The sequence below is a fragment of the Panulirus ornatus genome, chromosome 27 (genome assembly GCF_036320965.1).
Source record: "Panulirus ornatus isolate Po-2019 chromosome 27, ASM3632096v1, whole genome shotgun sequence".
In the NCBI taxonomy this organism is placed as follows: Eukaryota; Metazoa; Arthropoda; class Malacostraca; order Decapoda; family Palinuridae; genus Panulirus; species Panulirus ornatus.
This window is the reverse complement of record NC_092250.1, coordinates 16275600-16303099: the sequence shown is the minus strand read 5'-3', so window position 1 is coordinate 16303099 and position 27500 is coordinate 16275600. Positions and strand designations below refer to the sequence as shown.

Genomic DNA, 27500 nt, shown 5'->3' with positions numbered 1-27500 from the left:
GTTAGGGGTTCGACGGCGAAGTTCGACAGGGCCTTTGCGGCAGGTGTCGACGGGGGTTTGATAGGGTCTTCCCGGCAGGTGTCGACGGAGTTTGACAGGGTCTTTTGGAAGTCGACGGGGTTTGACAGGGTCTTTTGAAGTACGGAGTCGAAGGAGTTCCACAGACTTTTCTATGGTTGGCGTCCAATGTCGACAACAGCGGTCCTTTGAAGTCGATGTCACCTGGGTCTCTGGTGTGGGACGTGAAAGCGTCGACAGAGGTTTTTGACGCCGGTTTCAAGTCTTCGACAGACTTACTCAAGTTAGGTTCAGAATCGTTTACGAAGGTTTAAGGGAGATAACGACAGGGGGAGGGGGGGAGGTGTATGCGTGATGTCTAAACTACGGCTTAACATAATCTTTCTCTCAGATTTAGGTAAAATGTAGAGTTCCACTTTCCATCAGCTGTCGACAGGGATATCGAGAATGGGTAATCGACGTTGAAGATAAGCGTCGGCAAAATCTTTTAATCTAAGTGTTGTCAGAATCTTGAAGTCGAATATCTGTACGATCTTTGGAATGTACGTAGCTATTGGCAGAATCTTATAAGCACGAATCAAGCGCTTTCGGCAGATATCGACAGGATCTTAAGGGTGGCTGTCGACCCCAACTCTTACAAAGCTTTGGGAGGTATAAGCACACACACACACACACACACACACACACACACAACGTACAACAGATGGAGCCGCACGAGTGTACAACTCCCTCCCCGTACAGTACAAATGGGTAATTCCAGATAGGTACTTAATCATAAAAAAGCAGAAGGTCGACTTTCTAAGAGACAAGATCACTCAAAAATATGGCACCAAATATCACAAATTCCTTACACAGTAAGGCCAAGGGTTCAAGTGATGGAAGTGAAGAAAGGACGCATATAGAGGTCGGAGGAAGGGGGAAGGAAGAGAGGGTGATGGGTGAAAGAGGGGTGAATGACAGGCGAAAGAGGGGTGAAGGAAGCGTGATGGTAACTTGCAGGGAAAACAGAGCAAACTAACGGGGAAAACAGACGAAGAGACAGACCGGCGGACACAAGTGGCGGAAGAAATAACCAGATGAAAGAAGACACAAGAGAAAGGGGATGGAAGGGAGGGAGAGAAAGAAAGAAAATGAGAAAGAAAAGAAGGGGTGTAAGGGAGGGAGAAAGAAAGAAAGAAAGAAAGAAAAAATGAGACAGAAAAGAAGGGGATGGAGAGGATGAAGAAAGAAAATATATCAAAAATAAGCAGAAATGACGGAAATTTACCCTGGAAGATATTGTGAATACAAGAAACGACCAAGCACAGGGAATAAAATCTATATTGACATACCTGACATAAGATGACAAGAGAACAGATTACACTTCACAAAATAAAAACTAAATCCATGACGCAAAACAGGCGAAAAATGGAGAAAACGGAGCGAACGGCACAAAAGAGGGAATGAGAGATGTAGAAAACGAGGCCAAGGGCGTAGGAAACAGCGATAGAGTTATAGAAAACGGGATGTAAGATACAAAAATTGGATGTGATGAAGAAAACGAAGTGGAAGGGGGAATAAAAAATTAGATGAAAGGTGGAGAAAAGGGGCGTAAAAGCAAGGCGAAAGACGTTAAGAAAAAGAAAATTGCGTTGGAAAACGAGGAAAAGTAATTAAAGAAAAGGGGGGGAGGGATATGGTTGAGGTAGAAAATCAGGAAGAGAAAAAGACTAAAATAAAAAAAAATGAAGGGAAAAAAAAAAAAAGGAAGAAAGTGGTGAGGTGTAGAAAACGAGGTGAGGGGGAACGAATCCCAAACCAGGTCACACGGGTTCCTTTGTTTACCAATAATCTAAGGCAGGAGGGGGAGGGGGGGAGGAGGTGGGGGAGAGGGGAGAGGCAATATCCCCAGATAAACTCAGCCCCGAGTCCCACACAGTGGCTGGCCAAGACAAACTTGACACTCAGCCACACGCGCCGAAACTTGAGCTTCAAGAGGAGGTGGGGGAGAGAGAGAGAGAGAGAGAGAGAGAGAGAGAGAGAGAGAGAGAGAGAGAGAGAGAGAGAGAGAGAGAGAGAGAGAGAGAAGAGAAGAGAAGAGAAGAGAAGAGAAGAGAGGAGGAAGAGAAAGAGAAAGAGAAAGAGAGAGAGACAGACAGACAGACAGACAGAGAGACAGAGATAGAGAGAGAGAGAAAGGAGGGGGGAAGCGGTGTGTGTGTGTGTGTGTGTGTGTGTGTGTGTGTGTGTGTGTGTATGTGTGTGTGTGTGTGTGTGTGTGTGTGTGTATGTGTGTGTGTGTGTAAGTGTGTATGTGTGTGTGTGTGTGTGTGTCTGTGTGTGTGTGTGTGTATGTGTGTGTGTGTGTAAGTGTGTATGTGTGTGTGTGTGTGTGTGTGTGTGTGTGTGTGTGTGTGTGTGTGATAACCAACCCACACATCATAAGCACGTGTCAGCAGGTCATTATAAAGCCACTCTCTCACATCAACAATGTATCTATGCAGCGTGTGGAAACTCTCATGCGTACGTATACACACGCAATATTCTGCGAAGCGCTTTTATCATTTTTTTTCTTCCCCCTCCCTTCCCCTCCGTGTGTCTCTCGCTGTCTGAAAGCATTTATGACCAGGTCTAGCGGAAAATTTCGTAAAGCATTATCTTGCATCAGAAAATTACTAACTACACACGAATGGTATTGTAAAACCTGCATTGAATTCCTCCGCGAAGTATATATATATATATATACAGAGGTATAAGTTTGTTGAGTATTCCTGGTAAATTATATGGGAGGGTATTGATTGAGAGGGTGAAGGCATGCACAGAGCATCAGATTGGGGAAGAGCAGTGCGGTTTCAGAAGTGGTAGAGGATGTGTGGATCAGGTGTTTGCTTTGAAGAATGTATGTGAGAAATACTTAGAAAAGCAAATGGATTTGTATGTAGCATTTATGGATCTGGAGAAGGCATATGATAGAGTTGATAGAGATGCTCTGTGGAAGGTATTAAGAATATATGGTGTGGGAGGCAAGTTGTTAGAAGCAGTGAAAAGTTTTTATCGAGGATGTAAGGCATGTGTACGTGTAGGAAGAGAGGAAAGTGATTGGTTCTCAGTGAATGTAGGTTTGCGGCAGGGGTGTGTGATGTCTCCATGGTTGTTTAATTTGTTTATGGATGGGGTTGTAAAGGAGGTAAATGCAAGAGTCCTGGAAAGAGGGGCAAGTATGAAGTCTGTTGGGGATGAGAGAGCTTGGGAAGTGAGTCAATTGTTGTTCGCTGATGATACAGCGCTGGTGGCTGATTCATGTGAGAAACTGCAGAAGCTGGTGACTGAGTTTGGTAAAGTGTGTGGAAGAAGAAAGTTGAGAGTAAATGTGAATAAGAGCAAGGTTATTAGGTACAGTAGGGGTGAGGGTCAAGTCAATTGGGAGGTGAGTTTGAATGGAGAAAAACTGGAGGAAGTGAAGTGTTTTAGATATCTGGGAGTGGACCTGTCAGCGGATGGAACCATGGAAGCGGAAGTGGATCATAGGGTGGGGGAGGGGGCGAAAATTTTGGGAGCCTTGAAAAATGTGTGGAAGTCGAGAACATTATCTCGGAAAGCTAAAATGGGTATGTTTGAGGGAATAGTGGTTCCAACAATGCTGTATGGTTGCGAGGCGTGGGCTATGGATAGAGATGTGCGCAGGAGGATGGATGTGCTGGAAATGAGATGTTTGAGGACAATGTGTGGTGTGAGGTGGTTTGATCGAGTAAGTAACGTAAGGGTAAGAGAGATGTGTGGAAATAAAAAGAGCGTGGTTGAGAGCAGAAGAGGGTGTTTTGAAATGGTTTGGGCACATGGAGAGAATGAGTGAGGAGAGATTGACCAAGAGGATATATGTGTCGGAGGTGGAGGGAACGAGGAGAAGAGGGAGACCAAATTGGAGGTGGAAAGATGGAGTGAAAAAGATTTTGTGTGATCGGGGCCTGAACATGCAGGAGGGTGAAAGGAGGCAAGGAATAGAGTGAATTGGAGTCATGTGGTATACAGGGGTTGACGTGCTGTCAGTGGATTGAAGCAAGGCATGTGAAGCGTCTGGGGTAAACCATGGAAAGCTGTGTAGGTATGTATATTTGTGTGTGTGGACGTGTGTATGTACATGTGTATGGGGGGGGGGGGGGGTGGGGCCATTTCTTTCGTCTGTTTCCTTGCGCTACCTCGCAGGCGCGGGAGACAGCGACAAAGTATAAAAAAAAAAAAAAAAAAATATATATATATATATATATATATATATATATATATATATATATATATATATATGGGTTGGGCCATTTCTTTCGTCTGTTTCCTTGCGCTACCTCGCTGACGCGGGAGACAGCGACAAGGCAAAATAAACAAATAAATATATATATATATATATATATATATATATATATATATATATATATATATATTATTATATATATATATATATATATATATATATATATATATATATATATATATATATATATATATATATATATTCTTCTTTTTCTTTCAAACTATTCGCCATTTCCCGCATCAGCGAGGTAGCACCAAGAACAGAGGACCGGGCCTCTGAGGGAACACCCTCACCCGGCCCAATTCTCTGTTCCTTCTTTTGGAAAATTGAAAAAAAAAAACCGAGAGGGGAGGATTTCCAGCCCCCCGCTCCCTCCCCTTTTAGTCGCCTTCTACGACACGCAGGGAATACGTGGGAAGTATTCTTAATCCCCTATCCCCAGGGGATATATATATATATATATATATATCCGTCACATTTTTGCCTTATTATGAAAATATTGTGTCACAGACATATTCATTTTTTCTTCATCTTAATATTGGCATTTTCACTTCCGATATTTTCAAGTCTCATTTTTGCGTTTAAAAAAAGATATATATCCCCCCTCTCCCCCCCCCTCCACTCAAGACTCCCAGCAATATCTTGAATGTTTTTTTCTGACCCCCCTTTTTTTTTTGACTTGAATAAACAATTTTTCCTCTCTAAACGCCTTGAGTGTGTGTGTGTGTGTGTGTGTGTGTGTGTGTGTGTGTGTGTAAAGGGGGGGGGGGGGGAAGGCAGCGCCACACCTCTCTGTGGTGAGAGGGAGGTGGGGGAAGGGAAGGGGGGGCAGTGGGGTTGGGGTTCGTTGTGTGGTGTTTAGCGTGACTAAGTTACAAGAGTTCTCGTTAAAACGCGCACACCCGGATAATAGTCTCTCGTTAACCACGATGAGGAGGTGGGGGGAAAAGGGGGAAGGGAAGGTGTGTGGAGGGGTGGTGGGGGGATGTATGTATAGGAAAAATTTGGTGTCGTTATAGACTAAAGTCTTAAAAAAAAATCCTTAATGGTCTCCAAGAATATATCCTCCAGACGCCTACGCTTGAGAGAGAGAGAGAGAGAGAGAGAGAGAGAGAGAGAGAGAGAGAGAGAGAGAGAGAGAGAATGTACCACTTTGTCCCCATGCTAAATAATGTTCTTTTTCTTGTCTGTCTGTGTTGTAAGTCATTTGTTTACCAAATGGCGTCCTAGCTACGTCTCTTCCTTGTATATCAATTGACCGTTACATTTCTGTCTTTCATCTCCCCTGATGATGTGATTATTACACGAAAGTGCACTCGGGAACTTACCGTGCTTCACTTCCTCGTGGACTCATAGGAATATAGACATATACATAAACAACATCTCTCCTGACCAGCTGTTCTGACTTTACAAGAGAATGATTCGTCTTGCTCTCACTACCTAGGATGGATGCAATCCATCTTTTGAACTCTCCCGGTCGAACCCCAATCCCTTGGCGTCTCTCTCTCTCTCTCTCTCTCTCTCTCTCTCTCTCTCTCTCTCTCTCTCTCTCTCTCTCTCTCTCTCCTGTAACTATCATTTTGGTTTCCCGCTCCCGAGGGCTGGCTGCCTGTGTGCCCCCACCCCCCTTCCTTCCTCGCTGTCAGCTTAGGCCACGTAATGCTCAGCGAGGCCAAGACCTACTATACATACGTGTGTGTGTGTGTGTGTGTGTGTGTGTGTGTGTGTGTGTGTAGGCGGTTGTGGTATCTGCTCTTCCCTCTCTACGCACTGGAGCTCTTTACTACTTTCTCACGTCTCTTCTAACAGCCTACCACCTCAACCCCTTAAAAAAAAAAAAAAAAAAAAAGACAAGGTTATCCTTATCAGTCAAAAGTCCGACACTGTTTTCCCTCATTTCTCTCTCTCTCTCTCTCTCTCTCTCTCTCTCTCTCTCTCTCTCTCTCTCTCTCTCTCTCTCTCTCTCTGTGACCGTATGGTTTAACTCTTTGTATTCTACGCAAGGCTTGCACTCGACATGGACCTTAGTCCTTGACCGGAACTTGTGACTTTAAAAGAACTATTTGCTCGAACACAGACACAGACACACACAGACACAGACACACACACACACACACACACAAAGTGCCTCGGTGACAAACAAAGCGAGACTCTAATTACCAACAGAGAATAGAGCACTCAACACAATCTAATTTCTGGATATAATAGCCTTTGGGAGAGAATAGGCCTAACTGCGATAAGGCTTTTGTTTTCCGATTAATTAGATATGAAAATAGATTACAAAAGATTAATTACTGATATCTTGAAGCAAGTGTCTAGATGCCCCCCCGGGACGTAAGTGATTTACGTCTGCTTGGCTAATGATCTGGTGAATAATGTAACGATCCTTGAGCACGACGGTACGACACCAAACGCGACGGTTCGACCCTTGAGCACGACGGTACGACCCCCTAATGTGACGGTACGATCCTTGAGCACGACGGTACGTCGCCAAACGCGACGGTTCGACCCTTGAGCACGACGGTACGACCACTAATGTGACGGTACGATCCTTGAGCACGACGGCACGACACTAAACGCGACTGTACGGTCCTTGAATACGTCGGTACGACCCCCTTATGTGACAATACGATCCTTGAGCACGACGGCACGACACTAAACGCGACGGTACGATCCTTGAGCACGACGGTACGATGATGGGTACGATGATGACCTGACGTTTGACCCGACCCTGATGGGTTCGGTTTCGAGGGTCATACCACGGTTAGTGAGTCGTACCGTCGTAATCACAGGTCGTCGTACCGTCGTGGCCAAGGGAGTTAGTGAGCCCCCTCTAGGAACGCATCCAGAAAAATACAGAACCCAATTCGAACCCTGAACACCATAGACTCCAGATCTCTCCCCGTGCAAACCACTGTTCTTCTTGACCAATGAAGATGACTTGTCAGAAGGACTGGACTCCATGGCTGGATATGTTTGCAGATGATGCCTTAAGGTCGGACTGGACTCCATGGCTGAATATGTTTGCATATGATGCCTTAAGGTCAGGAGGACTGGACTCCATGGCTAAATATGTTTGCAGATGATGCCTTATGGTCAGACTGGACTCCATGGCTAAATATGTTTGCAGATGATGCCTTAAGGTCAAATTGGACTCCATGGCTGAATATGTCTGCAGATGATGCCTTAAGGTCAAATTGGACTCCATGGCTGAGTATGTTTGCAGATGATGCCTTAGGGTCAGACTGTACTCCATGGCTGAGTATGTTTGCAGATGATGCCTTAGGGTCAGACTGTACTCCATGGCTGAATATGTTTGCAGATGATGCCTTAGGGTCAGACTGGACTCCATGGCTGAATATGTCTGCAGATGATGCCTTAAGGTCATGATGGAAGCACAGTGCGGCAAGCGACTGCTTCACCTTGCAAGGGGACCTAGACAAAAAGGTCTCCCCCCAAAGGCGCGTGCTGGACTAAATGCCACGCGGGCGACTGCCACGAGATGAGGGAGGATGAGACACGGCGAAAGGGCCATCCACACGGACATCACGTAGGAGGATATAAGCGAGTGAAATCGACCCATGGGCATCGCCACAGCCCTGCCACCGAACTCTAACGAAGGAAGAGAGAGCGACGAACTGACTGCTTGCCTGCCGGGGAAGATAGGAGAACCGCGTTCACTGGACGCGGGGGATGTATTGAGCAAACCCCTTCACGTCCTACACCAGGCCAAGGGCTAAGTGACACGCCCTTCGGATTCAGACGACGCCCCCGACGAGCAAGGGGAAAAAAAAAAAGAGCTGGTCGAAGGTCTACAGGAGGAGGGCGAGGACGAAGATGGCGTCAGAGAGAGTTATGAGAGGGACATGGGAGGGTGAAGGCAATGGAGATCTATCCTCTCCACGGCAGAGAGAGAGAGAGAGAGAGAGAGAGAGAGAGAGAGAGAGAGAGAGAGAGAGAGAGAGAGAGAAGGTAAGGGGGTGACTTGATCACAGCCTTCAAGGTCTCCAGAGAAAAGCAGAGTTTGCTGGCGTCGAGAGCGAACAGTTCTGCGACACACAGTCGTTATCGCACCACGACACGACGAGAGACCAAAAAAAAAAAAGCCACGATACGAAACGCAACGTAAACAAAACAAAAAAAAAAAAAGGAAAATGGAGAGAAATACTCGTTTCTTTTTTCTTTCTTTCTTTTTAGAGTACAAGAGTAAAGGACGAAGATGGAACAGACTTAGGGGTCGTGGGATAGTGGCTACGAACAACATGAACAAGAAGAAAAGTGTCTCGTAGTAAGGGGGGAGGGGGAGAGAGAGCAGGAGAGGATGTCCCCCCGACCCCATCCCCTCCCCAACCCTCCACCTACGAGTCAAAAACACATCATCCCCCCAACCCCCCTCCCTCCCTCCCATTCGTACACAACTCACAGGTAAGACACACACACACACACACACACACACACACACACGCACGAGAAGAGGGGCTGTGGCCGGGGTGGGGTTGGGGCCTGGGGTGAGAGGGGATGTCCAGGATGCAGCATGTAGGGTGGTGAGAGAGTGAGAGAGAGAGAGAGAGAGAGAGAGCGGTCTCTATGGTAACGACTCTGGCGGGCTCTCACCTCTCACCTCTCCCACCCACTCTCCCTAACCCTTCTCCCACCACATCTCCCACCCTTCTGTCATCATCATCATCATGATCATCATTGTCACCATCATCATCATCATCATCATCCCTAGCACCACCATCGTCATCATTATCATTACCATCACTATGACCACCATCATCATTATCATCACTATCATCATCACTATGACCACCATTATCATCACTATCATCATCACTATGACCACCATTACCATCACTATCATCATCACTATCACCACCATTATCATCACTACCACCATCATCATGCTGATGGTAGTCATCATCACCACCACTCCCAACATCATCACTATCACCACAATCACCCCCGAACCTCATCGCTATCACCATCATCACTATCATCACTACCACAGAGAACTGTTCCTGCATGTGAGCACAACAACTAGTGTTCTTTAACATGTTCTAATTCCTTTCTCTTTTTGAGACAGAAATTACGATCTAGAAGAGAAAAAATTTGGATTCCTAGTGAGAATTTGATTTTGACGCTTTAGATTCCTAGTGAGAATTTGATTTTGACGCTTTAGAAACAGACTATGGGAATCTATCAATTAGTGTATCTTCTAGTTAGGAGCAGGCTGTGACAATCTAGAAACAGATCAGCCCATTACGATAGGGGCGGGTTGTGACAAGTTATGAATAAATAATTAGACATGTAACATAACATTCTAGAGTCGAAAGAGCTTCGAGTTTGAAGTGGATTGCGACAATCTAGAAATGGAATGTCTCCTAACTAGGAATCGTCTGCGTGTGCGTGTGTGTGTGTGTGTGTGAGAGAGAGAGAGAGAGAGAGAGAGAGAGAGAGAGAGAGAGAGAGAGAGAGAGAGAGAGACGTGGATGAGTTATGGGTTAGGAGGGAAGGATTTGAGGGACACGAGAAACAGGAATGGCTCCTATTTTAAGACTGATTATCACTACTTTAGACACTGCACACGTCCTAGTGCGTAACATGCCGTGACAACATGTAAGAAAGGGGTCATCATTATGTAACATATGGTGACGATATGTAGGTCAAACAATCATCGTTACCAATCACTCGTCTCTTGGGGGGCGTTCGTACTCGACCATGTCTGGTAACACTGGCACGTCACACACACACACACACACACACACACACACACACACACACATGCGCGCGCGGGTCGTAACGCGGTCCACGCGAACTGACTCCTCCAACCATAAGAATTCCATAGCTCGTCCAGCCGTTCTTCCAGGCCGTCGCAGACTTAGGTTTTCCCTGATGACACTCACGTCCCCGGAGCGCACAAATTACTACGTCTCTGGAACGCACAAATTATGTCCCTGGAACGCACATTTATGTCTCTGGAACGCACAAATTATGCCCCTGGAACGCACAAATTATGTCCCTGGAACGCACAATTATTTCCCTGGAACGCACAATTATGTCTCTGGAATGCACATTCATGTCTCTGGAACGCACAATTATGTCCCTGGAACGCACAATTATGTCCCTGGAACGCACAATTATGTCTGGAACGCAAAATTATGTCTCTGGAACGCATAATTATGTCTGGAACGCACAATTATGTCCCTGGAACGCGCAATTATGTCCCTGGAACGCAAAATTATGTCCTTGGAACTCACAATTATGTCTCTGGAACGCCTAAACATGTCTGTGGAACGCTTAATTGTCTCTGGAACGCACAATTATGTCCCTGGAGGCTATAATCTGACGAGTGGAGCTCGCCGTTCCAGCCACCACAAATATTGTGGTCTCGGACGAGATTGATTTCTGGTGGCGATGTTGGCGGTGGTGGTGTGGGTGGCGGTGGGAGGTTTTGGGAAAGTGGGTGTTGATCTTCCTGGGATACGTGGAGAGGGGGAGGGTGTGTGGGTGAGTGGGTGGGTGGGTCTCCACGTCATCAAATGGGACGTTGTTTGTGTTCCTTTCCCTCGAGTAGATCTGAGACGCCGTGGGAAAGAAGGAGGAGGAGGAGGAGGAGGAGGAGGAGGTGGGAGACTTCACCACAAGCTGGCGGCTCGAGATCGATGGCGTCTGAAAGGGGGAGGAGGAGAGGGGTGGGGAAAGGAAGGACGATGGGAGGGTCATTCCCTCCCCACACACTCACACACACACACACACACGTCGAGGCAAGGGGCAAGAAGCTGTCGTGAATACACTCACGCGTCAAAATCACACCACCGCGCCTCACGGCTCATTGTTCGTGGCTCGCAAGCCTTGGCTGGTAATTCCCCCCTGGTGGTTTAAGGGATCATGGCCCTCCAGATGAAAAGGTCTGACACACTCTGGAGGCTGATGATGACCTGACCTCTGAATCCCTCCCCCCCCCTAAGGGATGCTATGCCCACCTTCCTCCCACCCCCTTTCCCCAACCTTAGGATTAGGACGCGTGCAAAAGAACCCAGAGCATCAAGGGAGGCTAAGCCCCCACCTTCGAACCCCCTTCCACAACCTTAGGATCAGGACGCGCGTGCAAAAGAACCCAGAGCCTCAATCACGGCTTTGGAAACGGAGGCGAGCTTATGTCATGGGTCTAAGTATGGAGGCTCAACACACACGCTCTCTCTCTCTCTCTCTCTCTCTCTCTCTCTCTCTCTCTCTCTCTCTCTCTCTCTCTCTCTCTCTCTCCTCTCAGTACCACCGACCCCGTGAGGGATGTTGGGCGTTGTACAGGTACGAAACTTCCTCGCCTACCCCTACGAACCTAACTGCATGCTCGGTGTCGGAAATCGTGGGGCCGGAAGGAGAGGCGGGATGGGCTTGAGGTGTGAAGATGCGGAAGCACTCACGCGGGTCGAGAGGAAGCAGTCGATGACAGGGGCTTGCATACGAGAAGCGTCTCACAGGACCCGAACACGATGTATGGTGGCTGAGGGAGGTAATGCTCTCCCTCCCACACTCCCCTCAGCAACACACTACATGAAACTACCCCTCAGCAACACACTACGCGACACTACCCCTCCAACACTTCCCTCAGCAACACACTACACAACACTACCCCTCCCACACTTCCCTCAGCAACACATTACACGACACTGCCTCCTACCACACTTCCCTTAGCAACACATCAGACAACACTTCCCCTCCCGCACTCCTCCCAGACAACATAATCTCCCATCGCCCTGGGGGAGGAAACCCTCCCCAGTACAGCAAGCAGCGACGCGTCCCCTAAGGGGGCATATGTCCCACGCCTTCGCTGTCCCTCACTTCGTGTCGGGATAAACACAGCTTCGCCATAACTTTAAATCTGGAGGAGGAGGAGGAGGAGGGGGCAGGTAGGGGGGCCGACTTTCTTACAACCCCCCCATTTTTTTCCTCCCCCCACTTTTCATGAGATATATATATATATATTTTTCCCCCCACCCCGAGCTGACGTAAATAGAACTTTTCTCAAACGTCTTTATTTATCTTCCTCTCACGTCTGCTTGCATGGGAGATTACCTGGGCCCCCCTGGCCTGAGAAGCCGCTTATCTATACAACCACTGCCTTCGCTCTGTGTGTGTGTGTGTGTGTGTGTGTGTGTGTGTGTGTGTGTGTGTGTGTACCAGGCTCTCGCTGCCCTTTTTAACATCCACGGGAGGACGTCTGCCGTTTCAAAAGCGTCTTATCATCCTCATCCTCAGGGTACGTCATACCCATCAACCAGGAGCCTTACACCTGCCTCAGAGCGTATGATACACCATCTCTCGGCCTTATATACTAGCCTTGCATCTTATCATACCACATCCCGGAGGTTTCCACTGGCCTTAGAGCATATCAGACCACATCTCTCGGCCTTATACTAGACTCACGTCATATTACATCACATCCTGGACGCTTCTATTAGCCTCAGAACATATCACACCACATCTCAAACAACCCGAGCCCCATATTTGCCTCAAGAGTATCGAACAACAGCACCTGGGGTCCTTACAAGTGCTTCAGAGCATATAACTACACATCCCAGGAGCCATATATCAACCTCAGAGCTCACAACACCACCCCAGGAGCCTTATATCAACCTCAGAGCGCACAACACCACCCCAGGAGCCTTATAACAACCTCAGCTCCAAACAATAACATCCCAGGAGCCTTATATCAACCTCAGAGCGCCCCAGGAGCCTTATATCAACCTCAGAGCGCCCCAGGAGCCTTATATCAACCTCAGAACGCACAACACCATCCCAGGAGCCTTATGACAACCTCAGATCCGCACCCTGACGACACACCAAGCGGGCCTCCCACCCCGCGCAGTCATCATCATCATCATCATCATCATCATCATCATCACCCTCACGGTGGAAGCTAAAGGAATTCGTCTTTCTGATTAGCCTTCCTCGCCCCTCCCCCCCAAAAGGAGCGCCCGACTGTTTGCTTAATTAGCTGGACCTCCCCCGGCGAGCTGGGGGCGGACAGGTGAGCCAAGGAGCCACAGTCGGAAGGAACTGTAAACTACCAAGACCTCCTTCCCTCCTCCTGAGCCACCGCCCCACCGCCCATGAGAGCTGTCGTAAAAGCCTCCTGGAAAGGAGGGCTGTTAAAGTCTGAGAGAGGAGGAGGAGGGGAAGAACAATAAACCCACACCCGGAGGCGATATAAACACCCGGGACAGAAGAGGTGGGGGGGGGGCCTCCGGTGGCATGAAACCCATAAACCACCTGGGAGAATCAGATCCCAACAGAGGGAGAGGGATCCGATCCCGCAGACATGAGGATGATGAGGGAGTGGGGTTCAACGCGTGTATGTATATACGGGGAGGAAACATTAATGCGTCTGCCGGGGACCGACGCGCTGGAGCACGCGCGCGAACGTTCGTTGTACCCACGAAGTCCCCCTCTGTGCGGCGACCGCAGATCCAACGAGCGGGAACCACACGTTATAAAGGGTGCTGATGACGTGTGTGTGTGTGTGTGTGTGTGTGTGTGTGTGTGTGTGTGTGTGTGTGTGTGCATACAGACCCTGAGGAGCAAGTGGCACACTGCATTTACGGTGGAAGATGGCACGAAAGGGGTCACCCGATACTGAGGGGGGGGTGTTTGTAACACTGGAGAGATCAGGTGGTGTCCAGCTTTTACACACACACACACACACACACACACACACACACGAGAATGAGTAACTCTCTCCGGACTTCAACAATAAATGTTCAATGGTTGTAAATTCTTCTTCTGAGAATCATCACAAGCACTTCACATCTTTATATATATATATACATATATATATATATATATATATATATATATATATATATATATATATATATATATATATATATATATATATGCACACCAGTCTGCGTCAGGTACTCATTTCACGACACGCCCTGGGAGCAGGGCGTAGAGATGAACAGCTAGGGCTTGCCCTGAGCCGACTGCCCCGCCCGGGATAGGAACCCTGGCGGACCCCGTGCACGTAAGTCTGTCGTCACACGGCCACGTTGCCGCCCTCCACACCACGGGAACCCGCCCGCACGTACGTACACGTGAGAGAGACGGAAACTCTGACTCCCCCCCCCCCCGCCTCCCCTCCCACACACACACACACACATTTCTTCTTTGTTTTTTCTTCTTCGTTTTCCAGAAACTGGACATCAACGGCGATGGGATGGTCACCCTGGACGAATTCATGGAAATCTGCACCACGGTACGTACCCTGCTGGCGTTGGTGAGTGTCACTCGGAGTGGCCAGACACCTGGGTGATGGCCATACACCTGGGTGATGTCACACGCGGTGGCCATACACCTGGGTGATGTCATATGCAGTGGCCAGACACCTGGATGATGGCCATACACCTTGGTGATGTCACATACAGTGGCCATACACCTTAGTCATGTCACATGCGGTGGCCAATCACCTTGGTGATGTCACTTGCGGTGGCCATACACCTGGGTGATGTCACACGCAGTGGCCATACACCTTGGTGATGTCACACGCAGTGGCCATACACACTTTAATGCATGAGAGATACAAGCATACCGTATTCAGTGCTGAAATACAGTATGGCCATACACCTCTACTTACAACAGGTACACTCACATAACACACTGTCCTGCGGCCATACAGCCTGCTGTTGTTCCCTCGTCCCTCATAATTTCCCATCCACCGCCTCACGAAAGCTACAGTCTAACTCATACACCCCTCATACACACGGACATACACAACAACGAAAACGCCTTCTCCACGGATGACAGTTCGTGGTATCTTGAAAGCCTGTTCATCCAAACAGTGACCCTCCAACCTACTAGCAACATGCACTCACCCACACGTACACGCAAACAACCACCAGCAGCTCCACTCATCCATATCAGTCCTTAAGAGTCATGCACGAGTAGAACTGGTCATCCGCCAGTGTAGCCCCCACTCATCCATCTACTAGTGACCTAAACTATTCCCAGGAGGTCACCCGTCAAAACCCCAGTCATTCACCATCCCCAGGAGGAGGTCACCCCTCATAACCTTAGTCACCCATCATAGCCCCAGTCACCCACCGTCCCCAGGAGGTCATCCACCATAACCCCGCAGTCACCCACCGTCCCCAAGAGGTCAGCCATGAGTAACTCGTCCCTCTCTACCGCAGGACGAGAACATCGCCAACTCGCTGACGATCCTGGACACCAGCTTCTGACAGGAGGCCCCCAGCTCCTCCCTCCTGGTGCCCGTCAACACGCGGCAGGATCTCAACTGTAACATGTAGAGGCGCGTCCCAGGGGCCCAAACAACCACCGGGGAGGAGAGGGATGGCCAGGGCGCTGCGGTCACGGTGGGGGCGGCGGGCGGCGCCCCCTCTGCCACCTGCGGCGCGGCGACGGGCCCCCTCCAAGACGGCCCGACGGAGGGAGCCGTCGCAATGGAGAACGCGGACACCAGGGGACCAGGAAGAGCCAGTGCCGTCCCACGGGACGGGATGGGTGTGAGTGAGGGGGCCAAGTGTGCGGCCAGAGTCGGGTGGATAGAAGGGGTGGAAATGGTGCAGGTGACCGGGCCCGACGAAGAAATGGTGATGGTGGACATGGGAGAGGAACCCGTCTTCCGCGCCGAGACTCTCATCTGAAGTGCAGTCTGTCATCACCACCACCACCACCACCGCTCTCTCACACAGCCCCACCGCCACCACCGCTCTCTCACACAGCCCCACCACCACCGCTCTCTCACAGCCCCGCCACCGCCACCACCGCTCTCTCACACAGCCCCACCACCACCACCGCTCTCTCACAGCCCCACCACCGCCACCACCGCTCTCTCACACAGCCCCACCGCCACCGCCACCACCGCCCTCTCACAGCCCCACCACCACCACCGCTCCCTCAAAGCACGATCACCGCTCCCTCTCCCGAGCCCGCCAGCCTCACCCAACCGCACCTCTTCCCACCACCCACACCCTACCTTGCCCCCTCCACACATCCCCCCACCTTCCAATGCGCACGCACCACCTACCTCCCTTTGCCCCCAGCCCATCCCCCACAACCACAACGCCCCCACTTTGCCCCTACGACCGCGGTATCTGGTGGAAACCATCGGATTCCCTGGGAAGAAACTAGAATATCTATAGCAAAGCCCCCCTTTTTTTGCCTTCTGAAGAAGACGACCACGACGACTTCACGAAGAACAGAAGGAGAACACTTGCTTTGCTCCTGCTGCTGCTGCTGCACCAGACGTCGGCAAAGGCTATACTTGGAGAAGAGGGAAAAAAAAAATATATATATATATATATATATTTTCCCGCAGACTACAGTGACTTTTTTTCTGTGTGGCTTTTTTTTATATTATTTTCCTCTCTCTCTCTCTCTCTCTCTCTCTCTCTCTCTCTCTCTCTCTCTCTCTCTCTCTCCAGGCTTTACACCAAAATAAAACTGGTTTATATACGCTGAAGACATTTTTTAGATGTATTTTTTAAAGAAGAAGGAAGTGAGACTGGATATACATATACATATGTACTATATTCATATATATATATATATATATATATATATATATATATATATATATATATAATCAAATATCTTTTTCTCGAGTGTTCGTAATGGGGTGATAATCTCTATGGCGATGAGTAACAGGAAAAAAAATAATAATTTGGAGGTGACGGTCTCTTGGAGTAACCCACTCTCCTCCTCCTCCTCCTGCAAAATCTCTCGTCGCTAATGCCGTACATAGAGGTAAAGGAGGGAGGGAGGGAGGGGGAGAGGGGGGAGGGATACATGCCCCAGGGGATGTCTTCCTCCTGGTCCATCTTCCACCCCCTCTCCCTCTTGTCCCTCCTCCTCCTCGTCTGTGTCGCTGACCGCTCACTTGAACTATCCAACCTTGGCTAAGGCAATGATAATGATAATAATTGTAATATTTGAATATATATATATATATATATATATATATATATATATATATATATATATATATATATATATATACACACAATCTCTTCAGTATTACGCGCGCAGAGGAGCGCTGTTCCTACAGCTACTGCAGTAGCATTGTCTTGCTTCCGCGCTTGCGCGCGTTTCGTAAAGGGAGAGAGAGAGAGAGAGAGAGAGAGAGAGAGAGAGAGAGAGAGAGAGAGAGAGAGGAGAGAGAGAGAGAGAGAGACAGACAGACAGACAGACAGAGACAGAGACAGAGACAGAGAATCTCTTTTTTTTCTCCCACGAGACGTCAGGCTTGACCCAGTAACGCTGGCTTCCTCCCTTGACTTCCTCAAGCCACGGTAAGCAGACTCGCCTCTATTGCCTCCTTGCGAGTTAGACAAGTCAAATCTTCCTCCTCCTCCACACACACACACCCACACACACACACACACAATCCTGCAGGTCAAAACCTTTCCCTAACTTTCGTGTCGGGCTGAGTCCCTTCCTCATCTCCCCAGCGAGAGTCCAGCCATCTATCTCCTTATCTCTTCTTATCTTTCAGATGAGGTTAGGTTCTTCCTGGACTTCCCAGCCAGGCCTGCAGAACCTCCCTTGCTTCCAAGTGAAGCTAGACACCCTAGTAAGGGCTAGTTCTCCTTATATCTAGTAAGAGGGCTAGTTCTCCTTATACCCTAGTAAGAGGGCTAGTTCTCCTTATACCCTAGTAAGAGGGCTAGTTCTCCTTATATCCTAGTAAGAGGGCTAGTTCTCCTTATACCCTAGTAAGAGGGCTAGTTCTCCTTATATCCTAGTAAGAGGGCTAGTTCTCCTTATACCCTAGTAAGAGGGCTAGTTCTCCTTATATCCTAGTAAGAGGGCTAGTTCTCCTTATCTCCTAGTAAGGGGTAATTCTCCTTACTTCCCGACCAAGCTAAAGACTTCTCTTATTCCACGGTGAGGCTAAGTACTTCCTCAACTTTCCTGCGGAGGCTAAGACTCTTGCCTTACTTACATCCTGGTCAGGGTAGATGATTCGTCCTTACTTGTTAAGTGACGGTAGACTCACTCCCTAATAAAGCTAGTCTCTTTATTTCCTAGTAAAGGATGGATGTTCCTCCCTTCCTTCCTTCCGGGTGAGGTTTCGTCCTCCCTCGCTCCTAGTGAGGGAAGGGACATCACTGTCTTCTACCGAGAGGTAGACTCTTCCTACCTGGGAATGAGAACTCTCCTTACTCACCAGTAAGGCTAGACATCTTTTATTTTTCACTTACTTCCAAGCGAGGTTAGGTCCTCCCTCACTAGTGACACCTACGCCCCTCCTCTCTTACTTCGTGGTGAAGGTGGACTCTTCCTTAACTTCACGGTGAGGCTAAGGTCTTTACACACGTCTTGCTTCCCAGCGAGTGTGTGTGTGTGTGTGTGTGTGTGTGTGTGTGTGTGTGTGTGTGTGTGTGTGTGTGTGTGTGTGTGTCACGCTGGCGAAGATAGATAGATCAATGTTGACTAGATACATTCTGATATCAACTGAGATCGTTCAAAAAAGGTGGTGTCGAAAAAATTCGGTGCCAAAAATGCCTGACTGGCTTTTGAACGCGTTTGATTATGTGAAGTTTTCCCCCTCCTGCGGGGCGAGACTGATGAGGTAATTACCGCCCCGGTGTGGACGAAGTGTGTGTGTGTGTATATGTGTGTGGATAAGGTGTGGTCCCGGTTATAGCTGGGCCAGTGTGACCTGGGTATAGCTTGGGTTAGTGTGACCTGGTTATGGCCTGGGTTAGTGTGACTTGATATAGCTTGGGTTAGTGTGACCTGGGTATAGCTTGGGTTAGTGTGACTTGATATAGCTTGGGTCAGTGTGACCTGGTTATGGCCTGGGTTAGTGTGACCTGGTAATAGCTTGGGTCAGTGTGACCTAGTTACAGCTTGGGTTAGTGTGTCCTGGTTATGGCTTGGGTTAGTGTGACCTGGGTATAGCTTGGGTTAGTGTGACCTGGTTATGGCTTGGGTTAGTGTGACTTGATATAGCTTGGGTCAGTGTGACCTGGTTATGGCCTGGGTTAGTGTGACCTGGTAATAGCTTGGGTCGGTGTGACCTGGTTATGGCCTGGGTTAGTGTGACTTGGTAATAGCTTGGGTCAGTGTGACCTGGTTACAGCTTGGGTTAGTGTGTCCTGGTTATGGCTGGGTCACTGTGACCTGGTAATAGCTTGGGTTAGTGTGACCTCGTTATAGCTTGGGTTAGTGTGACCTGGTTATGGCTTGGGTCAGTGTGACCTGGTAACAGCTTAGGTCAGTATGACCTGGTATAGCTAGGGCCAGTGTGACCTGGTATAGCTTGGGTCAGTGTGACCTGGTATAGCTTAGGTCAGTGTGACCTCCAGATGAGGAGGGGCCTGCCAATTACATCCTCGCCAGCATGACTGACTGACTGACTGGCTCTCTCTCTCTCTCTCTCTCTCTCTCTCTCTCTCTCTCTCTCTCTCTCTCTCTCTCTCTCTCTCTCTCCCGCCCTCCTGTCAACAAACGAGACTTGACATCCAGCCTCCCCCTCCCATCTACTGCTGACAACAGCCTCTCCTACCTCTCTCAACCTCGTCACAAGGGGCACAGTGAACAGGTAGCTCCGCCTCTCTCTCTCTCTCTCTCTCTCTCTCTCTCTCTCTCTCTCTCTCTCTCTCTCTCTCTCTCTCTCGAGTCCTTGGAAAGCACACAAGAACACCGTACCGACGTGTGGGACTACCCACCCACGTGTGGGACTTTTTCCAAAAAAAGGGGACGTGGCTCCATCGTCTCCAGGGACGATGTACGTGTGTGTGTGTACGTGTGTGTCTCTCTCGTCCTGGCTCACACGGACATGAACGGCTGGACGGACAAGCAACTAAGCAAGCAAGCAAGCAAGCAAGACCAAATGACTATCATACTTTCCACAGCTCTTCGCGACTCTTCGCAAATATATATATATATATATATATATATATATATATATATATATATATATATATATTCATTTCAGTGACGACAATAATGAAGACGTCCATCATAGAAGAGAGAAAAAAAATATATAAATAAATATACATTTTATTTTGTTATTATTTTGCTAGGTGTCTGTGCTTGTGTGACGCAGGTGTGACGTCACGATGACGAACCCCCCCCACCCCAACCCAATAACCCACGACCCCCCACCCCTTGTAGTCATATGATATTTTGATAATCGTAGTTTTGGCTGTTGATATACATTTGTAGCACAGTAATGACAGGGAAAGATTATATATATATATATATACATATATATATATATATATATATATATATATATATATATATATATATATATATATATATGAGTCTAATTTAGCAGAATTGTAGTGAAGCATTTGTGAGAGGTTGTGATCCAGAGATGTACTCACAGAAGCACTCAAGTTCCCCCCCCCCCCTCAGTCACTACTGACCAAGAGTGCATACTTGACCTTTGACCTGAGGGTGTTCTGAGTGCATCAGGTTGGGGGCCATTCCCTCTGTGAGCCCACCACGTGAGGTCAAACTTCCTCTGATCAGGTGCTGTACCATGGGTCACCACCAGCTAGGGGGTCAGGTGCTGTACCATGGGTCACCACCAGCTAGGGGGTCAGGTGCTGTACCATGGGTCACCACCAGCTAGGGGTCAGGTGCTGTACCATGGGTCACCACCAGCTAGGGGTCAGGTGCTGTACCATGGGTCACCACCAGCTAGGGGTCAGGTGCTGTACCATGGGTCGCTAGCAAGCCTCAGATACCACATAAAGCGAGAACATTAAGCGTTTAAATAAAAAAAAAATTCACTTTAATTTCATACTAAATCAATGATTTAATAGCGAGTAACAACGCGTACTGGCCCACTCAAACACGACCAAGGAGGTTAACTGTAACCAGCTAACCTCGTCTTAGACCCCACCTCTGGGCCAGCTAACCTCGTCTTAAGACCCCGCGCCTCTGGGCCAGCTAACCTCGTCTTAGACCATACCTCTGGCCCAGCTAACCTCGTCTTAAGACCCCGCGCCTCTGGGCCAGCTAACCTCGTCTTAGACCCCCGCGCCTCTGGGCCAGCTAACCTCGTCTTAGATCCCGCGCCTCTGGGCCAGCTAACCTCGTCTTAGACCCCACCTCTGGCCCAGCTAACCTCGTCTTAAGACCCCGCGCCTCTGGGCCAGCTAACCTCGTCTTAGACCCCCGCGCCTCTGGGCCAGCTAACCCTGTGTTGAGGCCATCAAACTACCAAGTGAACATGTTACCCTCTTTCTAAAGTAGTGTCATACGGTCTCGAACGTGTCTCGTAGGATATTTTACTTCGTGGAAATTTTTTGATAGAATTTGTAACGAGTGTCTGTCAGTGCGAGCGACGACGACCCCAACCCCCCCACACACACACCCTCTCTACTACCCCCCAAACCCCTTTCTCACAAGGGATGCAGTCTCGCTGTAAACCAAACGTTCACAAGGATACAGGCGTTACAGAACACACACACACGCACACACACAACACACACACACACACACACACACACACACACACACACCACACACACACACACACACACACACACACACACACACACCTGGGTCTTGCCCGACACCCTGGGATACGTTACGAACGCAATACACTGTGTGTGTGTGTGTGTGTGTGTGTGTGTGTGTGTGTGTTTCTGGCCTCAGGATCAGCCTTGGAACGCTTGGATGGGTGTGATTCGAGCGCTCAAGCCCTTCCCGTACAGTGGTCGTTAGCGAAACCCCCAAACGGCCTTTCACGGTACACTGGCAAAATCAACAGGTCGGATTGGCCCACATAATCAAACCAACCAAGGCCGTGGCACATAATCAACCAACCAAGGCCCACATAATCAATCAACCAAGGCCCACATAATCAACCAACCAAGGCCCACATAATCAATCAACCAAGGCCCACATAATCAATCAACCAAGGCCCACATAATTAACCAAGGCCCACATAATCAATCAACCAAGGCCCACATAATCAATCAACCAAGGCCCACATAATCAATCAACCAAGGCCCACATAATCAATCAACCAAGGCCCACATAATCAATCAACCAAGGCCCACATAATCAATCAACCATGGCCCACATAATCAATCAACCAAGGCCCACATAATCAATTAACCAAGGCCCACATAATCAATCAACCAAGGCCCACATAATCAACCAACCAAGGCCCACATAATCAATCAACCAAGGCCCACATAATCAATCAACCAAGGCCCACATAATCAACCAACCTAGGCCCACATAATCAACCAACCAAGGCCCACATAATCAATCAACCAAGGCCCACATAATCAAACCAACCTAGGCCCCACATAATCAACCAACCTAGGCCCCACATAATCAATCAACCAAGGCCCCCATAATCAACCAACCAAGGCCCACATAATCAACCAACCAAGGCCCACATAATCAACCAACCAAGGCCCACATAATCAACCAACCAAGGCCCACATAATCAACCAACCTAGGCCTACATAATCAAACCAACCAAGGCCCACATAATCAAACCAACAAAGGCCCACATAATCAATCAATCAAGGCCCACATAATCAAACCAACCAAGGCCCACATAACCAACCAACCATGACCCACATAACCAAGGAACCAACATATGATAGGGTGTGACATCACAACAATGGTTACGTTGGGAAAGAAGAAGAAGAAGAAGAAGAAGAAGAAGAAGAAGAAGAAGAAGAAGAGAGGAGGAGGAGGAGGAGAAGAAAAGAAGAAGAAGAAGAAGAAGAAGAAGAAGAAGAAGAAGAAGAAGGAAAAAAGAAGAAGAAGAAGAAGAAGAAAGAAGAAGAAGAAGAAGAAGAAGAAGAAGAAGAAGAAGAAGGAGAAGAAGAGGAAGAAGCAATCTTGCATGACCACATCAGACTTTCTCAATAGATATGTCAATGATTCATCCTGTAACCCACCCTGTACTGAAAGGGACAAGCTGGCAGGGACATGCTTATCTAAAGGACGGTGCATTATGGGGATGTTTCAGCCTGTTCTTTTTTTCTTCCCCACAAAAAAAAAAAAAAAAGAAATCATGTCATTCACATAATATTCGGGCCAATGCGTTTTCTGAGCAAAAGAAAAACAGAACTGGTTATGCACACACACACACATACACACAAACACATAGGGGTTATGAATTGTGTACATACTAGAATATAAGAATTAGTTGGCAGTTTTCAAAGTCTAAACGAGGAAATAATTGACCATAGGAGTGCCATGCAACTGTCTGTTTATATCCGGGTATCGCTATATATATATATATATATATATATATATATATATATATATATATATATATATATATATATATATATATATAAGTCAACCCCTCCCTCCCTCCCTCCCTCCTCCTTGACCACGACTACCCCTCTCCACTACTGCACTCTGTAGGAAACCAGTTTACTTCGTCTTCTGTGGTACATCATTTATGTGTATGTAAGACGCTTCATGTATATACTTGCAAGATGAGAGGATCAAGCAATTTCTTTCTATCCTTTCTTTTTTTCTCTCAAAAAAAAACAGAAACAAACAGTGGCTCTGCTTGGCCCACTGGGTGCAGTCAGGGATGTGAACCTGGCTTTTATTTTTTAAAAGAAAAAGAAAATCGTTGAGCCCAAACTCTGCTGGGCTGCGAGATCTCGTCTTTTGATGTCCCAGACCTTATGCACTTACATTCAGTAAGTTAGAAATAAGTAACAGATGTAAAGTATATATATATATATATATATATATATATATATATATATATATATATATAAGTACATAGTGCAGTTGAAAGCCCACTACCATATGACATTGCTAACCTCCATCAGCCACAGGATCGAACCCGGGATCCCCTGCGTAGGAGGCGGGAGCGCTACCGCTAGGCTATGATCGACCCTGGCAGCAATGCTCGCCCCGACCTCCTACGCAGGGGTCCCGGGTTCGATCCTGTGGCTGATGGAGGTTAGTATGATATATATATATATATATATATATATATATATATATATATATATATATATATATATATATATATATAGTTATATTTATTTTAAAAGAAAGGTATAGAGCGAGTGGAAGCCTAACTCATCCAGAAAAGCATCTAGAGTTTTCTAGGCCACTCTGTACTTTGTGAATTATGTTAGAAATAATCAAATGTCCTGTACTAGAACCCTAAGGTATAAATGGTACTATTACGATGATGGTGATGATGATGATGATGATGTAAACGACGTAATTTTAAACATGAGATGTAGTTATATGAGGATATAGGTTTATTTATATATATATATATACATATACCTCTGGGCCTCTGAAGAGAGGTGGCCATGCGAAATACAGAGGAAATCAACATTGACAATGAATACACACATTTGGGTTCTCTGTGACAGATGTTACTGGCAAGTTTTACTGGCGTGTGACAGGTGTGACTAAGCGTGACGAGAAGAGGTTTACGTGGAACTTGGGAGGTTAAGATGTTACCTGACCTCTGGGGGATTGTTTTTGTTACTTGTGTTGGTCACAGTGTTGAGTAAATGAAGTAGGATTGTGGTGGAGTGTTACTAGTGAAGACTGTGCTACAGTGTTACTAGTGAGGACTGTGTTACAGTGTAACTAGTGAGGACTGTGTTACAGTGTTACTAGTGAGGATTGTGTTAGTGTAACTAGAAGACTGTGTTACAGTGTTACTAGTGAGGACTGTGTTACAGTGTTACTAGTAGAGAATGTGCTACAGTGTTACTAGTGATGACTGTGTTAGTGTTACTAGTGAGGACTGTGTTGCAGTGTTACTAGTGATGACTGTGTTACAGTGTTACTAGTGATGACTGTGCTACAGTGTTCCTAGTGGAGACTGTGTTACAGTGTTACTAATGAGGACTGTGTTACAGTGTTACTAGTGATAACTGTGATACAGTGTAACTAGTGAGGACTGTGTTACAGTATTACTAGTGAGGATTGTGTTGGTGTAACTAGAAGACTGTGTTACAGTGTTACTAGTGAGGATGTGTTACAGTGTTACTAGTGATGACTGTGCTATAGTGTTACAAGTGAGGACTGTGTTACAGTGTTACTAGTGAAGACTGTGCTACAGTGTTACTTGTGGAGACTGTGTTACAGTGTTACTAATGATGACTGTATTACAGTGTTACTAGTGAAGACTGTATTACAGTGTTACTAGTGAGGACTGTGTTACAGTGTTACCAATGAGGACTGTGCTACAGTGTTACTAGTGAACATTGTATCACAGTGTTACTAGTGAGGACTGTAACAGTATGATGAGCCACTCAGTGTTGACACCCGAGTCCTGCCAGTGTCAACGCCCTGTAACCAAAAAAAAAAAACCCTCTGTTTATTTCCTCACATGTAATTCTCGAGTAAAATGATGACAACAATCGCTACCGAGTCTTCTGTTATCCCCCTCCCTCACCTTCACCCTCACATGATCTTCATCGCTCCGTCATCTGCTTCCTCAACGGTGGCCACGTACGCCCCCATCCATGGAAACGTCTTTATCTCTCTCTCGTGGTTCCATCTCGATGCTGTTCTTCGCCGCCGCCCCACCCACCCTCCCTTCCCTCCTTCTATATACTCTCCATCACTTGACAGGGCCTTGATGAAGGCCCCTTCCAGTCTCAGCCAACAAGAAGGAAAAAAATAAATGATACTCATTCCGCTGACACACACCCAACAATTAAGTCCATTTGTTGTCCAATTATGAGCTTCTACATTGCGACATTACAAGTCTACACACACACACACACACACACACACACACACACACACACACACACACACACACACACACACAAAGATAACGCGGGGATTTAACCAAGGGGGGGAAAATGAAACACGATAAGTTCCCAAGTGCACTTTCGTGTAATAATCACATCCTCAGGGGAGACACAAAGAGAGAGACATACAACAAGTCAGTTGATACACAACGGAGCTTCTCAACGCTGCAGTCTCTTGCATTCGAGTCAATGGGGGAGTAAAGAGCAGGCCCAATACATCAGTACTTAACTAACCATGGCTTGGACGTGGGTGAGGGTAGACATGACGACACGTCTCTTTTATGACACTGATCTGCACCGGTGGGAGGCAAAAGAGGTGCTGGGGTTCCGCCGTTTTCAGTTCATTCGTCATCGAAACACATCTACGGTATGTCACACAGGGGTGAACCATATCAAGGTGATCATAAAACAACGAGAAAATATGAGAATCAGGCAAGTAAGGGAATGCTTGCTAGATGTTGCCATCCCGCGAGTTTGGGAAGTGTTACCAAAGATTTATCATAATTCATCATTAACTGAACAGTTCCTCTGATACGAGGATGGATTATAATCATCATTATCGTGCATCTCCTTCAGGTAAGAAGACATTCGGGTCTCGACGTAGGGGTATGCGCGTTTTCTTCGCGCGCGCATGATCGTAGTATGGGGCAAAATAAAGCCGAGAAGAAAATATAGGGAATACTCTGGAAGAGAAAAAGAAAGACTTAAGGACAATCCCGACCCAGGAAACCAACCCCTAACTTAGAAATCGGTCAGCAAGAGGTTTCAGTATCGCTATAGCTAACTTTAGTATAGTTATAGCTTACTCCGTCTCAATGGGAACCTCAATACAGAAAACGGCATTATATGGTAGACTAAGCTTCTTTCAACGGTGGTGGAACACGAGTGATTAGAGGGAACAGCAGCGGATATTTAAGTATTCTCTTCATGATCACCAGGGTCACGACCTCCTTGAAGGAGGCCAAGGGTCATGACCAAGGGCCACGACCCTCATGAAGGAAGTCAAGGGTCATGACCAAGGGCCACGACCATCTTGAAAGAAGACAAGGGTCACGACCAAGGGCCACGACCCTCCTGAAGGAGACCAAGGGTCATGACCAAGGGCCACGACCCTCCTGAAGGAGACCAAGGGTCATGACCAGGGGCCACGACCCTCTTGAAAGAGACCAAGGGTCATGACCAAGGGCCACGACCCTCCTGAAGGAGACCAAGGGTCATGACCAAGGGCCACGACCCTCCTGAAGGAGACCAAGGGTCATGACCAGGGGCCACGACCCTCTTGAAAGAGACCAAGGTTCATGACCAAGGGCCACGACCCTCCTGAAGGAGACCAAGGGTCATGACCAAGGGCCACGACCCTCCTGAAGGAGACCAAGGGTCATGACCAAGGGCCACGACCCTCTTGAAAGAGACCAAGGGTCATGACC

The 27500-nt window shown here is 47.7% G+C and overlaps 1 protein-coding gene and 1 long non-coding RNA gene across 2 annotated transcripts in view; both read left to right on the top strand.

Moving 5' to 3' along the window:
• The window catches only part of LOC139757607 (uncharacterized), a 1610-nt gene extending 493 nt beyond the window's left edge, over nucleotides 1-1117 (top strand). Inside the window, exons 1-2 of the long non-coding RNA XR_011714682.1 lie at nucleotides 1-110; nucleotides 141-1117. The exon at nucleotides 1-110 is cut by the window's left edge and continues 493 nt beyond it. This is a non-coding gene — a long non-coding RNA (uncharacterized lncRNA). The remainder of the gene's footprint in view (nucleotides 111-140) is intronic.
• Nucleotides 1-16002, top strand: part of LOC139757674 (A-type potassium channel modulatory protein KCNIP1-like) — a 74515-nt gene extending 58513 nt beyond the window's left edge. Inside the window, exons 6-7 of the mRNA XM_071678438.1 lie at nucleotides 14499-14561; nucleotides 15496-16002. Coding sequence (XP_071534539.1) covers nucleotides 14499-14561; nucleotides 15496-15543 — 111 coding nt within the window. The 3' untranslated portion in view covers nucleotides 15544-16002. The remainder of the gene's footprint in view (nucleotides 1-14498; nucleotides 14562-15495) is intronic.
• The last annotated feature ends 11498 nt before the right edge of the window (nucleotides 16003-27500 follow it).